Source organism: Cyprinus carpio, chromosome A19 (genome assembly GCF_018340385.1).
Source record: "Cyprinus carpio isolate SPL01 chromosome A19, ASM1834038v1, whole genome shotgun sequence".
NCBI lineage: Eukaryota > Metazoa > Chordata > Actinopteri > Cypriniformes > Cyprinidae > Cyprinus > Cyprinus carpio.
Window position 1 is genome coordinate 12,743,427 of NC_056590.1, and position 15,990 is coordinate 12,759,416.

Sequence of the window (15,990 nt, forward strand, 5' to 3'; positions counted from 1 at the left end):
AACTGTAAATACATTATTTACATCCATGGTCACATTGCTTTTTTCCATGGTTAACTGACTGTGTGTATTTTAGATAATACATAATGTATATCTAACAGATTCCAGCTAATGTCTAGGTCTAGTTGTGTGACTGACTGAAATATTAGAAGAGAAATCTCTAAAAGACATACCCACAGAATGAACAAAAAATTAATGATTCTTGCTCTGGAAAATGTATGACTCAACTGAATTGTGCAATTAAATATTTATAGGTCATTTGTCGCTCTGATTACAAAATGTGGGCGATTTTTTTATCTACTTCCTTAATTCTCAAATGACAGTAGGTGAAAAATGATTTACGCTTTGAACAGAACAGAGAATAGCATACATAATTGGTAAAGGCAGTAAGGCACTTATTTTTATAAAAAGGCAACTCTTTCTGCAAAGGACTACTTATCCCTATAAAGATGGCAAACAGGCAATGCAGAAAAGAGACTTCCCACAAAAGAGTGGAAGCAAATGCACTGTGAAATAACAATGGGAAAACACACCTTTCCTCATGTTTATTCACTAGTTGGTAAGGAGCTTCAGTTAAAATGCATTATTACTGCAAAACAGATTTGACCCACAAAATATTCAGGAGAGAACTGTGGCACTTTAATTTTGTAGTTTTTAGGAGGCAACACAAGGTTAATATAACAGAAGAGGGCAAATATGTTTTGTGAACAGCAGTATTAGAGGTTTTACCATTTAATATAAACATGGAGTTCCATATATTTTAAAATGTAAAAATTACAATTTGCTAAAAATCTACTCCCCCCCCCCCCCTCATACTATTTTTTTTTTTTTTTTGTAACAGATTTGGACAAATTCAGGTTTACATCAGTTGCTCACCAATGGATCATCTGCAGTGAATGGGTGCCATCAGATAGTTTAAACAACTGATAAAAACCACAATAATCCACAAGTAATTCACACGACTCCATTCCATGTATGTTCAGAATTAACAAATCCATCATTGCAGTGATTCAAATCATTTAAATCTAATTCATTGCTTCTGGCCAAAATACCAGTCCATAATCCATAATATTTTTTTTCCAGTGGAAAAGTCCATCCCGTTATGCTCTCACATCACAATCCATTGATCATATTTGTTTAGAACAGTTTTTGCTTTTCAATTGTGGTTGATTTATGCATATTTCTCTCCTGATTCAGACATCATGGATCAATGACTCAATACTTTAGACACAAGAAATAGTTTGAAGTTGAAAATATCTTGATGAATTTATTACAAACATGCAGCTTTTCCCTTCACAAGACAGTAATTGATTGACTCGAGTCACTTGGATTAATTGTGGATGATATTTTTTATCTGCTGTAGCTGCAGAGGATCCATTTCCAAGCAAGTGATGTAACGCTAAATTACTCCAATCTGTTGTTGCACAAACTCATCTACTTCTTGGATGGTCAGGTGAATACATTTTAATTTGAGTTAACTATTCCTTTAAAAGCAGTTCCAAAGTCTGTCAAACAACAAAATACATTCCATTAAACCAGTTTTTTGGCATGTGGTAAAAAATGGCTCACTTTCACACAACACAAATATGAAAGTGCGTTGCATGCCAACAACCCCAAGAAAACACTTTGAAAGCACTTAACCATGTTTTCAAGCAGATAGTAAAGATTTCTTAGCCATAAATATCAGACAAAACATATGCTTTGGATATTTAAGCAGAGTAATCTGCAAGCAGATTAAAAGCAGGCATATAAACCTTTATTGAACTAAAAAATTAAAAATATTTACACAGACATTTACATAAACAGACAATTCCAATATTAATGTAAACATTAAGAATTAAAAGAAAAACTACTACGGTAATGACAGCATTGCCCACCAAAAGAAACTATGAACATAAACAGAATGCAAGTTTTGGATCTCTCTGAATGACAAGATGAGTGGAAGAAAAACACAAGCCAGTGCATTAATGAACAGAACTGCTGTGACCGTTCAAAGGAACAGTTAAAGCGCCCTATATTGTAACTTTTAAAAACACACTCATCTTGTTTGTACATACTTTCATTAGATCACTATAGTCATGCACGTAGCTTCCAGCCAAACCTTAATACACTTAAAAAAATAATAATAATCCTCCACCATCAGGCTATCAACACTTCCGCTAACACTGTACACGTGGAACTCACTAAAGCACAAATCAGTGAGATGTGGGGCATTATTGTTGCTCATCCTCAGGACAGGAATGCCAAGTTAGTCTTTCCTCATAAAAGGCAATGACTATCTGTGGGCAACGGGTGTTGGCCTCTCTTGCAGGTACCAGGTCTGCCTCATCAGAGTCTTTCCTGTGAACACAAAACATATCTCTGGTTAAAGTGCTATAAGATAAAACAGGCTCTGTAACATGACAATTAGAGTAGGAAGTGCAGTGTTGCACTTCAGAAGCCATTATTGTGTCTTTGAAACAGAAAGGCTTTGCATGTGGACATGCTGCCCCCTACAGGTCTTTTAGCATCTTAAAAGATAGTTCACAAAAACAAATTTTCACTTATTTACCCTCACTTTGTTCCAAACCGGTATGATTTTTTTTATTTTCTTCTGAAGACAAAATATATTTTGAAGAATGTTGATAACCAAACGGTTTCAGTTCCCACTGACTTTCATTGTACATTTTGAAAAGTGTACATACAATAGAAAGCCAATGGGAAATTAAGCGGTTTAGTCACCAACATTCAAAATATTATCTTTTGTGTTCCACAGAAATCATACAGGTTTGGAACAACATGTGGGTGAGTAAATGACATCATTTTGGAGCGGACTATCCCTTTTAAGAAAACATTTCCTCATGTTGTTTTCATAACATTCTTCTGTGGAGCACAAAGAAAAAAAAAAAAACCCTTAAATGTATTTTGTGTCCATACAATTAATAAGATCAATGTGTAGTGTAGTTTTGGACTCCATTAACTTTAATTATCTGGACAGAAACAGTAGTAAAAGTATATTTTGTTCTCCTCAGAAGTAACAGGTTTCAAATAACATGAGGGTGAGGAAACTTTTCAACTATGGCTGTATACTGCTATGGTCATTTTCTTATTTCCAGTCAAATATCAAAAAACTACTTGGGTTTTTACCACTTCATGAGGAACATGAGCTCTCCACTGCTATCAGTCGCCCCAATGATCCTCTCTGGCTCAAGGTTTCTTGCAAACCCTCTTGGCTTGTCAGACTGGAGAAACAGTTTTACTCTTTAAGTCAGATTTCTCAATAACCAATGTTAAAATCAAATTTCAAAAACTGATAACCAACACACAACTTTACCATTTCTTTCTTTCTCTTTGCCTTGCTCTCATCCGTTTCTGGTTCATCAGTGGAGGATTTTCTTTTTACGGCTTCTGGTTTCTCCACTACTCCTTTCTGAGACTCCAGGAATGCAGCAATTAGTTCAGGGCAGTCCAAATTCTCTTCAGGCTCCCAAGTGTTGTCAGCTCTGAGGAAAATTTAAGGATATCTTGTTACTCCCATTGCATGAACTAAGTAAAATCGAAATCAACTGTTCACTACACCTGCACGGAAAAAAAACAAACAAACAAAAAAAAAAACTCACTCTGTGAAGCCTTTCCACTTGAGGAAAAACTCAACTTTCCCATTGACCACTCGCTGGTCAATCACCTTCTCCACCACAAACTCCTCCACCTCCTGAACTTCCTTCTTTGATTTACCTCCCTGCTTCTTGCCCATATCGACCTAAAATGCACAAAAGACTAATAATAAGCCAGCAACTGGATTAGCAATTTAAATTTCAGTCATTTAAAACAAATGAATATGGTTTACAGATATGCTCCCTTTCGAAATAAAATTAAGAAAGAAAAAGTTGCCATATTTATGACTTGCACAATAGGTTAAAACGACAAATGTTAGTACGTTTACTGGGAGATTAATTCAGCAAGTCCGTTTATAAATGTTAATATTATTCACTAAAGCACTTATGACTAACGTTAACTTTAAAACGACTTAGTGTTGCCTTTTATGTGTGCTAACGTTAATGTGTTAACGAGCTAAGTTAACTGCGCATGCATAAACAGGCCAAGGGCCTGAAAGCAGTTCAGGCTACTTTTTGTGATTACTACTTTTTTTAATATTTCTGGATAACCTTCCTGTCCAGATTAAGGTCTGACTATTTCACAAAATCGTAGTCCGCGTAATATTTACCATAACACGCACTGGTTTAGACAGATAGCAAGAGTTAGCTTACTGGCTAACAGTTAGTTGAAAAACACAAACAAACGAAACAAAATATAATGTTGTTATACACCATCATGCATTAACGCATCACATATATGCATGCTGAAACAACTAAAAATAGATTTAGTTAAATACGTATCGCAATAATTAAGGTTTCAGCATTCTAATAGCAAACTACAATGGACGGTGCTGCAGCACATGCATGCGCGCGAAAACTCACCCTCACAAAGGAAAAGGGCGCAGATGTAAATTGCAGCGCTTCGCACTTGCCGCCCAGCAAACAGCCGCCGCGAAAATATGTCGCACTTTAGCAGGACACAAACTTTTAAAACTTTCACTCTATTTGTTACACTATAAATCACCGGAACAGAAGTCGACTGAGGCTTGAGGAAGGCCAGCCCGAATCTAACGCGAGGACGTAAAGCCACGCCTATGAGCGGTCACATGTGTCCAATAAGGTTTTTCATAGGGCGGAGCAACCGTGAGTTCCAAAAATAAATAAATAAATAAATAAAAACCTTTTCGTTCGCTGGTCATGCAAAATAACATGATTCAATACATTAAGAAGTACAAAATATGATTTGATATCAATTTTAAGGTCTACAAATTGGCCGAACAGCCTGAGACCACTATTTGCATTGTCTATTTAAATACAAATTTTAAAAAAGTGCAGATTCTGTATTAATCTTATTTAATGTGAAATGATAAAGTATTTAGTTTTAAAGTTTCTTTTTTCCATTCTAGATTTTAGACACTTGAAAGGTCAAAAAAATTACAATGCCTTTACATAATCTAACATTTGAATGTTTTATTCACCTTGAATGAATAAATAAAAGTCTTAACAGCAGTTTACCCAATTTGACAATTGACCCCAATTTTGAACGCATTTAAATAAACTTGAATTTTTTTTTCGTATTTTTTCATTTTAACAACACAAAAATATTAATTCAAAATGATGCAGCAAGTATTTTTATTGTTTTGCCTGCAGATTGGATGTTTGCTTTGATGTCAGAAAGCATGACTTTGCATTATGCCAACATTGTCTAGTATAACATCACTATAACAAAAACATGCACTATTTGTGGAGTTTAAAATGTAGATGAGGCATTATTTAGAAGATAGAATTTAGATTGACACTGCTTTGTGGAATGTGTTTCTAGAAGCATCTTCTGTGAAATAGGATCCATAACAAAAATAATACAATCAAAAGAAATAATAATAATAAAAAAAACAGCAGTCACTTTATAGTCCTCCTTTATTCATTTTAAAAGATAGGCTATAAAAGACTTTGAACATCCCTGTTTAAAATTAAAGGTAGTCCAACTCCTTACACACACACACACAACACGTACAAATAATTGCTCAAAAACACAACTGAAAAAAATTAAAATGAGAACCGGTTCCTACTGTCAACACAAATCAAACCACTAAACAGGAGCAAATAAACAGGAGGTTAATTTATTTGGGCCCTTTATTACTTTTTATACTAATTCACTAAATAATTACTCATTAAGCTGATGAAGTACTTGCCTTTTCCAAATTGTGTAACTCTGCTATGAGGTAGAACAAAACTCACCAATTCCATATTTTTGTTTAATTATTTACATTTTATTTGTTGTTTTTACTGTGACTTTACTTCAAAGATGACCACTTCTATAGGTACATTTAATTTGTGGCAATCAGTTTGCAAAAAATAACCCAGAGGAAAATCAAACTGAAAAGAAATCTGCAATCCAAACTCGTAACCCCTTTATAAAAAAAGCAGCAGAATGCATTATAATCGTTCTTGTTAGGCAAGTGCATAAATGTAAAATGCAAAGGTAAGTGACAGTAATGTAATGTACAAGAACAGTTTAAACAGAGAGATCACTGTTTGTCAGATGCACAGTCATATTATAATAACTGATTTTATTGATCTCAGTGGTGAGAAAAATGTACATACGGTTATGAAGGTAACAACGAAAAGTTGTATTTGAGTCTAATGTCTGCAAATAGTTTAAATTAAGGTCATTTCTGTGGGGCCCCTTATATTAGAGGGATAGTTCACCCAAAAATTTCACTCACCCTCATGTTGTTCCAAACTTCTATGCATTTCTTTCTTCTGTATACACACACATTCCGGCAAGAGATAGTGATGTACACTTTTTAACATGGTCCTCCAGCGACCATAAACAAAGATTCTTTACTTAGTAACTTGCCATTTAAATTAAGTAAAAAAACAAAAAAAACAAAGCAATATGAATTTTATTTTTCAAATGTGCTCTTTAGAAATACTTTTTATACACACTCTTACTATACACAACGTCCAGTGTTTTTAGTACATTCTCTCCTGAAAGTGAACAAGGCTACTCCTATGCTCCCATGTGTATTTCTTAGTCTTTCTGCCTTCCACTTGAGTTACGAATGGCTTTTAGGAACAAAGTAGAGCCAGAAAAGCATAAAAACTCACCTTTCAGAAAACATAAAAATATTTGTATGTCAACACAAACATGCATGCACACACACACACCTTCAAAAAATCTCTTAGGGTTTCTTGTCCTTCTTTCTCTTCATTGTCTTTCTGCCTGTCATTGTCCTTGACGCTGTGTTTGTGCGAGGCTGAACCATCACCCGTCCGTTAGCACTGCAGTGCAGTGTGTAGTGCTCAGCGTTCAGAGGATGTCCATATTCATCCCGAAGTTGGCCCAAAACAGTCCGCGAGAGTGTTTCGAATCGCTCTGCAGCAGCAGAAAGTGCTTTGGCTGTGTGGGATCTCTGGCGCAGGAGAGCATCCCGTTGAACCGACAGGCCCTCAACCTCACCCTGGAGGGTCAGAATCGTGTCCAGCTTCCTTTTGCGGCAATTCTGCGCGGCAAGCTTGTTTTTACCTCTTCTACGTATGTCCCGCAAGAGCATGACTTCTGATGCTGACAGATTTTGGCTGTCCAGCAGCTCCAGGAAGTTTTCTACAGGCATGTTGACAATCTGAAAGGCAGAAAACGGAAGACCCAGTGCTTGCACGCGACGTTCGTCACGACTCATCTCCTCTGGTTCAGCCTCATCTTCACTCATCACTTCCTGTTTGATAGCTGTGAACCAGCTAGATGATGTAGAATTTTGAGCCTGTGGGGTTGAATAGGTATGATCGTGCCAGATGTATTCCACAAGGTTCACAGGCGACCAATCACGGTAAGCAGCCGCACAAGCTCCCCCTTTTGAAGAAAGAGACTCTACTTCACTGCTATAGCCTGTAGCTCCACCCTCATCGTCACAAAATGAATCAGACGATGCAGACGGGGATGCGGGGCTCCTTGAACTGCTCTCCAAAGAAAGGCCAGAGTCTGAATCTTCCAGCCATGGAGTGTCCATGTCCCCTTCCATGCCGTCCAGCATCTGAGGGTCGATCGTATCAAGATTACCAAGATCCAACATATTGATGTGCTCAAAAACAGCCTCATCTAGATAGCCTCCCATCTGGGAAGGGGATGTGTTATTACGAGAGCTGTTCCCAGACAAACAGAAGAGCGATGAAGGAAGTGCTCCTGCTGAGCTCTGAGACGGGTCTGAGTGAGAAGAGTTTGTGGATTCCAGACGGAAGAGGGGTGTTCGGGAAGATGCAGGCCTGCTATTAGCTGAATCTCCTCTGGATACCATGGCATCTTGAAGGCTTACGTCATAGCTGATGGGATTAGGAAGTTCAGCTTCTAAGTCTGACATGCGTTGGGGGACCATGGAGTCAAAATCCTGTAAATGAAAAAGAAAAATATTGTCAAATGTACTCTTTTTAAAACATTAAAGTCTCATTCAGTGCAAATGTGCACAAACAAATAAGAATCAGCAAGATCAGTTTCTAGTATTTAGACTGCACATAGCTGAAAACACAAATTTATTTAGTTTTGTATTATAACAGCTATGTAAAGTATTTGAAAAAAAAAAAAAAAAAACTATGCATGGATAAATAATTCACAATAAGATTAATAACATACATTGAGAAAATAGACAGGTTGCATTTTCACTTCATGCCTAGTTTAAAAACTTGCTTATTTCAGTTATAAAGTCATCTAAATCATAATTTTTAAGGCTGAAATATTTTTATAGGTGGATGAAGTTCACATCATAAAAAAGATACTAGGTTTCTAGGATTCTATTAATGTATTCTAGTATTCCATTGTAAGAATCATACTGTAACCAAAATCCTGATGTGATGGGATGAGTCATATACATATTTTAAATTGTAATCAACATTCTGCCTTCCTGTCATTCAAACAGTAGAGCATGGCACTAGCAATGCCAAGGTCAAGGGTTCAATTCACAGGGAAAGCAAGAACTAAAATCTAACATAAAAATGTGTACCTTGAATGCAAGTCTTTTTGAATAATGGAGGAAGTGTCTTCCACAGAAACTACTTACATCAAATTCAGAGAGGAAGTCCTGCCACCGTGGAGGAAGCTCAAGCCCAGAAAGCGGTGGAGGAAGGCTACTACTACCCAGCAAATCCTGTAAGGAGAGGCAGCAAAAAATATATCAATAAATAAATGATCAAAGTATTTAAAAATGACAGTTCTCATTTACCCTCATGCTGCATCAAGCAAGTACGGTTAAGCTTCCGTGTTTACAATATTTGATGAGCTCCACTAATGTGCAATGATCAATATTAATATGTCAATAAAAGCCCAAGTTAAATTTGTTTGCCATATAAAGGTATCATGTCTCTTCATAAGACTTGAATAAAACCACTTACGTCATATGGATTGTGTTTACAATATATTTATGAACATTTTAAAGTGTCAAAGTTTTTTACTGGATTTTCAGTAAGGGACAGAAATCTCTCATGTTTCTTTATCTTCATTTATGTTTTGAAAATGAGCGAATATCCATGACATGAAGGTGAGTAAATGATGACATGAATTTTTATTTTTGGGCAAACTATCGCTTTAACATCTCACACCATCACCACAAGTTCATATGGAGTTGAAAGACAAGAAACATAACTAGCATCATCAAATGTAACTGTTCTCATTCATTCATAGAGTTAGTTTGAATGATTTGACATTAATATTACATTAAACTTTGACATTAAACCTGACAGACACACCATTCTTGTTAGGCAGGTAGTGAAGTTCGTTTGTTTACCTCCTGCTCTAACGCAGAACTCTGAGTCAGCTGGTTCAGCGAAGCTGGGCTGGTGTCCTCCCGCCCCCTCTCCTCTTTCACCACCTCCTCCTCTTCATTCACTCGGCTCAGTAACGTTTCCTGAAGAGAAATTGGAATGTCAAAATTAAGGATTAAAATGGCTTGCCTTAGAAGGCTTTAAACTGGTTTAAAAAGTACAATTGTGAAACAAAATCTGTGATTAGAAAAGTGCATTCAAGAGTAAATCCATGAGAGTAATAATCCACAAACTACTGCTACTCATTCAACAGATTCATTTTGTTCAAAGAACTTTATGGATTTTGCTTTCACCTGTAGTAGTCAGAGATAAGGAAGAAATATTTGCATAACGCTTCAAATGTGGCTCTAGGGATAATACATGACTTAACGGATTTCAAAATCTAGGTAGAGCTCTGTCAGGACATGATCAAGTAACAATGAACATTTCAGAAAGAGCAGGTTTGGGCTGGACCTAAGGATAAATACAACTCCTCCCTCAGACTATTCCAAAAACTAATTGTCAGATTAAAAAAAAAGTACATTTAAAAAAAATACAAAATGAAGGAAAGTTCCGTAAGTATGTATTTAGTAACGTGTATATTGATGAAAGGCTTTTAACGTACTTTGAGTTTAAACCATTTCAGTTTAAAGTTTGCACGAAACACCTGTACATCTGGTTTCCATGGTTACCGACCTTCAAACTAACAAGTAAACAGATAACGTTATCTCGTAAACAAGACCAAAATAATAAAAATAAACCAAATAAAGGTGCAGTAAAGTTGCTGAGAAGCAACGTAAATAGACATAAAACCACAGCCTAAAGATCAGTAACGATCTATTCAAGCGGGCAGATCTAATGTAACCAGACTGAACCACATTAAACCACACTTTATATGTAATATTACACTAATGTGTATGGATGGGTCAGTTATTGTTTCGCTTTCGGCTTTAGTTGCTCACGAGTGCAAAATACTGCTTGCCATGAAGCTAACTGGCTAATTCAGCATTGAACAAACACTTCAACAGTTCATATGAGGCTACTGGCTCGCCCCATGAAGAGAACGCAACATCATATAACTGTGAAAGTAGGGAAAGTGTGTAATACGCACTATACACTGTTAAGTTACGTTACCTCTTTGGAAAGTTCTCCAGCTGCACAGCTAGGCCTTGAAACAGTGCAGTCCTGAGAAACTGACAGTCCGAAGCCCTCTCCAGTCGTGTGATCATCCTCTTCCCGGTGATTGTCGACATCTATCTCCTCGTCATCAGGGTCCCCTGACAGGTCGAGGGGCTCACCTGCGTCCGAGCCATCATCAGGCACCAGGTGCACCAGCCATGCGCTGACGCGCGTGGGGAAGCGGGCCGGGGACCCGAGCGCACGCACTTCATTTAGCAGCCTGCGGCTAGTGAAAAAATAGTCCAGTTCGGGACATTTCGGATGCACTTGATGGCCCGCCGCTGTGTCCCGGTAATGGTGAAACGGGGTCTGTATGAAAGCCGAGCTCGGCCCTCCGTCTGTTTCTATCAACGGCGAGAAGTAGCCGCTAAAATAGCTGTCGACATCCACGCGAACTCCTATCAAACTCAACAGAATCGTAAACTGAATGAGTCCCTCGGTGAAATATTTCTTCATGTGGTGCATGTTTCAAAACAAATATTTCAACCTCGGGAGGCCTAAACGAGAACAAAGATCGCCCGTTTGCAGTTAAACAAAGACAAACCCCAAAACAAAAGAGCACGCGTTGACTACTCTCCGTGTCAGACAAAGAGCAGCCCCGACCGGCGAAACTGTTCGCTGCACTTACACACTACCGGCTTTTCATAACTTCCTGGCCTATAACATCCTAATACAGAGATGCAGGGCCGTCGTCTAATCACGCAAAGCAAAACGAGTCATTCTCTTCGGATATATTCCGTAGCAACAACAAAAACTTTAAGATTGTATTAAGAGCCATAAAACTCCTCGGCTATCCTGAATCGAGCTCTCATCCAAGGAGGGTCATAACTGCTAAAATTTGCATAATTCAGAAAATTCATTTATATGCGACGGAATTACCTTCGCAACACGCTCTGATTGGACCATTTCTGGTGTCATTCACTTAAAGAGCCAATCACAAGGGTCGTGGACGGACAACTACGGCTCCGGAAGGAATACAGCTACGGTCGGAAAGTAACAATAAATTAAATTTGCCACCTATTAGATTGTGTTTTATTAATGTCTACACCTACCACAACCTTAAACGTACCCCTTACAATAATGCAAATACAATAATTAGTTTTGTTTAGCGTGACAAAAAATACGCAGTATTGATGTGCGCATGCCCAGTTGCCGTAGCTGTATCCCATCTAGCCTTAACCAATCACAAGCTAGTATGCTGACGTAGCTTCCTTTTTAGCCCTTCCACTTTAAATGTGTATTTTTTTTCCCGTCCTTGGTCCTATTAATGACATATATTACTCTTCTATTACGAACGAAAAAATTTGTGTTTTGCTTGGATCTGTCAAAACGCACAGCCACTTCCTCTTCTGTTTTGACCTACTGACCCGCTGCACACTTAAAGTAACGTTGCTTTCAAAAGGGCGGCGTCAGCCCCGACAAAAACGGTGCAAAACGTGTTGGTTTTAAACGGAAACGGTGGTGCGTTGAACACCCTGTTCTGATGACGCAAGAGTTGCAACTATGGCAGCTGAGAAGGACATTCTTTGTGTTCTATTTGAATTTTCGGAGCCTGATATGATCGGTATAAATACGTGTTTAATACTACAAAATAGGCTCGATGTTACAGTCAGTGCCCTTGCGTCCAGAATAAAAGAGAACATCCCAATCAAGTGAAGAGATTTGTGGAAACTGTGGTTCCTAATTATTGTGATCCAACATTTGCCTCGTAAACATTTCAGGTGAAGAATCCACTTCTTACTTCCGAGACTGTGTTATGACCTATATGACCTTATTATTTTTTATTGTAAGTATTAGGCTTATCATTATTGCTGATCACTGTTGTTGTTACAATTGATATTGTAATATTTACCATTATATAATCAGGGGAGTATAGAAAAGTTTATGAAAGTGTCACTCCACAATGCAATAGCAAAATATATAAATATGTATAGTATTATTATGTTACATTAATCAGTAGCACACCTTCCTAAGGAAAGGATATGGACCAGAAGACATTGCAATTACTAAATGATATTTAGACAGACTTAAAGAAGTTTCATATCTATAATTGTGCTCTTATTATTTGAGTTATTTTGCCTTTAATGTATATAAACATACAAACAATTTACTTGCTCTTGTGAATTTATTTTGATGTTAATTACATTGTGCGAGCTGTCTCTTTAATACCGAGTGGTTTATATACATGTTGCTGCTGACTGGGCTGACATTTTTGCCACACCCACCATACAAGAGAAAACGTATCTCAAACCCCGTTGCACACCATTTCCAGGAAACATGTCGTTCAAACCGGAAACCGTAGCAAAACGGTTCACACCGGTTTGAGTTTAAACTTGCCCCAGATGTCAAGGCTGGTGCCATCATCACTCAAATGTCCATGAACCACAGACACGAGGGAACACGAATGGTGATTCATTACCAAATTTACAGGGCCTGATGGATTGTTCTGATTATACAAACTGTTGAAAATATCTATCTGTCTGTTCGTCCGTCCTGCTACCTATCTATCTATCTATCTGAGCTGAGTCTAGCTGAGTCACCACTGATAAGCTACTACTAAATATTGTAGAAACTTAATTTTCTGTAAAGTTGCTTTGCAATGATTTGTATCGTAAAAAGCGCTATACAAATAAACTTGAATTGAATTGAATTGAATTGAATATCTATCTATCTATCTGTCTGTCTGTCTGTCCGTCCGTCCGTCCGTCCATCCATCCATCTATCTAGGTGCATCTCAATAAATTAGAATGTCATGGAAAAGTTCATTTATTTCAGTAATTAAACTCAAATTGTGTAACTCGTGTATTCAATGCACACAGACTGAAGTGGTTTAAGTCTTTAGGTCTTTTAATTGTTATGAGTTTGGCTCACATTTAACAAAAACCCACCAATTCACTATCTCAACAAATTAGAATATGGTGACATGTCAATCAGCTAATCGACTCAAAACACCTGCAAAGGTTTCCTGAGCCTTCAAAATGGTCTCTCAGGTTGGTTTACTAGACTACACAATCATGGGGAAGACTGCTGATCTGACAGTTGTCCAGAAGACAATCATTGACACCCTTCACACATAGGGTAAGCCACACACATTCATTGCCAAAGAAGCTGGCTGTTCACAGAGTACTGTATCCAAGCATGTTAACAGAAAGTTGAGTGGAACGAAAAAGTGTGGAAGAAAAAGATGCACAACCAACCGAGAGAACCGCAGCCTTATGAGGATTGTCAAGCAAAATTGATTCAAGAATTTGAGTGAACTTCACAAGGAATGGACTGAGGCTGGGGTCAAGCCATCAAGAGCCACCACACACAGACGTGTCAAGGAATTTGGCTAAAGTTGTCATATTCCTCTTGTTAAGCCACTCCTGAACCACAGACAGCATCAGAGGCGTCTTACCAGGGCTAAAGAGAAGAAGAACTGGACTGTTGCCCAATGGTCCAAAGTCCTCTTTTCAGATGAGAGCAAGTTTTGTATTTCATTTGGAAACCAAGGTCCTAGAGTCTGGAGGAAGAATGGAAAAGCTCATAGCCCAAGCTGCTTGAAGTCCAGTGTTAAGTTTCCACAGTCTGTGATGATTTGGGGTGCAATGTCATCTGTTGGTGTTGGTGCATTGTGTTTTTTGAAAACCAAAGTCACTGCACCCATTTACCAAGAAATTTTGGAACACTTCATGGTTCCTTCTGCTGACCAGCTTTTTGAAGATGCTGATTTCATTTTCCAGCAGGATTTGGCACCTGCCCACACTGCTAAAAGCACAAAAAGTTGGTTAAATGACCATGGTGTTGGTGTGCTTGACTGGGCAGCAAACTCACCAGACCTGAACCCCATAGAGAATCTGTGGGGTATTGTCAAGAGGAAAATGAGAAACGAGACCAAAAAATGCAGATGAGCTGAAGGCCACTGTCAAAGAAACCTGGGCTTCCATACCTGATCATCTCCATGCCATGCCGAATTGAGGCAGTAATTAGAGCAAAAGGATCCCCTACCAAGTATTGAGTACATGTACAGTAAATGAACATACTTTCCAGAAGGTCAACAATTCACTAAAAATGTTTTTTTTTAATTATTATTATTATTATTATTATTTTTATTGGTCTTATGAAGTATTCTAATTTGTTGAGATCGTGAATTGGTGGGTTTTTGTTAAATGTGAGCCAAAATCATCACAATTAAAAGAACCAAAGACTTAAACTACTTCAGTCAGTGTGCATTGAATTTATTTAATACATGAGTTTCACAATTTGAGGTGAATTACTGACATAATTTTTCCATGACATTCTAATTTAATGAGATGCACCTGTACATGCAGACCGGGGGCAATTGTAATTTTTTTTTTTTTTTTTTTTTTTTTTTTTTTTACATTTTCCTACATTACTCACATACTGAAATGCACTAGTTATCTTTTTATACAAGAAACAAATATAGGTGCACAAATTAATAATACAATTGATATATTTTCACTAATAAGGACAAGACTAATATTAAGATAAATGCAAGAAGTCAGAGTGTTACAATTGCCCCCTTGTTGGTATCAAATTTATTTATTATTTTTGTATTATTTTTTTGTAAGTGTTTCAAATTCTTTTAGATGTCAGGCATATGTATTCAAAAAGCAAATGTCTATTTATTTATTTATTTATTTATTTTTTTGCAGAAGACAAGGCAACTATTCTAGTGATAACTTTTAAATATTTAAATATATATTTTACTCATATACATTAATCAGCTGATGATATAATAACAGTCTTTAACCAAACTTTAATGAAAAGGTACAAGATATATTAACAGAATAAGATCAGGTGGAGATAATATTAACTGTATTTTGGGTTTTTTTTTTTTTTTTTAAAGATTAAAAAGCAACACATTGTTAAATGTGTAACACTTATCATAGTTTTATATTTAAATATGTTAATTTTCTAACAGAAAAATATGTCAACGCAGACAAACAAGGTGCTTACACTAAGCCATGTGGCTCAGGGGCAATTGTAACACATGGTTACAATTGCCCCCGATGTTACAGCTATGATAAAATCTTGTATGCTAGGTAGACACACATATATTAGAATAAGTTGTTTATGTTAATTTGTTATCAATAACCTAGAGATAAAATGTGTTTAAATTCACAGTCATCTAAACTTTAAACAGCAGAAGAAAAATACTGTGAGGTGAAATGATCATGCTCTTTTTCCACAGGCAGAGAGAGAATCCTCCTGAGCATGTGCAGATTAAGTATCATCACTCTAGCTCGCTTCTGATGGGAGGAATTGAGTGTGGTACAATTGCCCCGTTATGCAGCAAAAACAATTAGTTAAGCCTTCGCCGCCCTCTACTGTTTTAAAAAGTAATTGCACACTATTTTATAATTGCAGCACGTCTCTGAAGGTTTGTTTTTTCACTGGATAAGTGATTATTAGGTAATTTAGGCATCCCACTCAGTATGTTGCTGAG

General features: G+C 37.2%; 2 protein-coding genes across 2 annotated transcripts; both read right to left on the reverse strand.

Annotated features, from left to right (window-relative positions):
• Positions 1-1,234: 1,234 nt before the first annotated feature.
• On the reverse strand, positions 1,235-4,660 carry LOC109111778 (chromobox protein homolog 3-like). The gene is made up of 5 exons (XM_019124770.2): positions 4,455-4,660; positions 3,597-3,736; positions 3,311-3,479; positions 3,124-3,218; positions 1,235-2,337 (listed from the first exon to the last, which is right to left on the reverse strand). Exons 2-5 carry the CDS (start codon positions 3,728-3,730, stop codon positions 2,211-2,213), a joined length of 525 nt encoding a protein of 174 aa, XP_018980315.1. The 5' UTR covers positions 3,731-3,736; positions 4,455-4,660; the 3' UTR covers positions 1,235-2,210.
• An 813-nt stretch (positions 4,661-5,473) lies between these two features.
• LOC109111779 (endoplasmic reticulum membrane sensor NFE2L1-like) lies at positions 5,474-11,951 on the reverse strand. The gene is made up of 4 exons (XM_042776585.1): positions 10,497-11,951; positions 9,347-9,466; positions 8,624-8,710; positions 5,474-7,957 (listed from the first exon to the last, which is right to left on the reverse strand). Exons 1-4 carry the CDS (start codon positions 11,004-11,006, stop codon positions 6,758-6,760), a joined length of 1,917 nt encoding a protein of 638 aa, XP_042632519.1. The 5' UTR covers positions 11,007-11,951; the 3' UTR covers positions 5,474-6,757.
• Between the last annotated feature and the right edge of the window lie 4,039 nt (positions 11,952-15,990).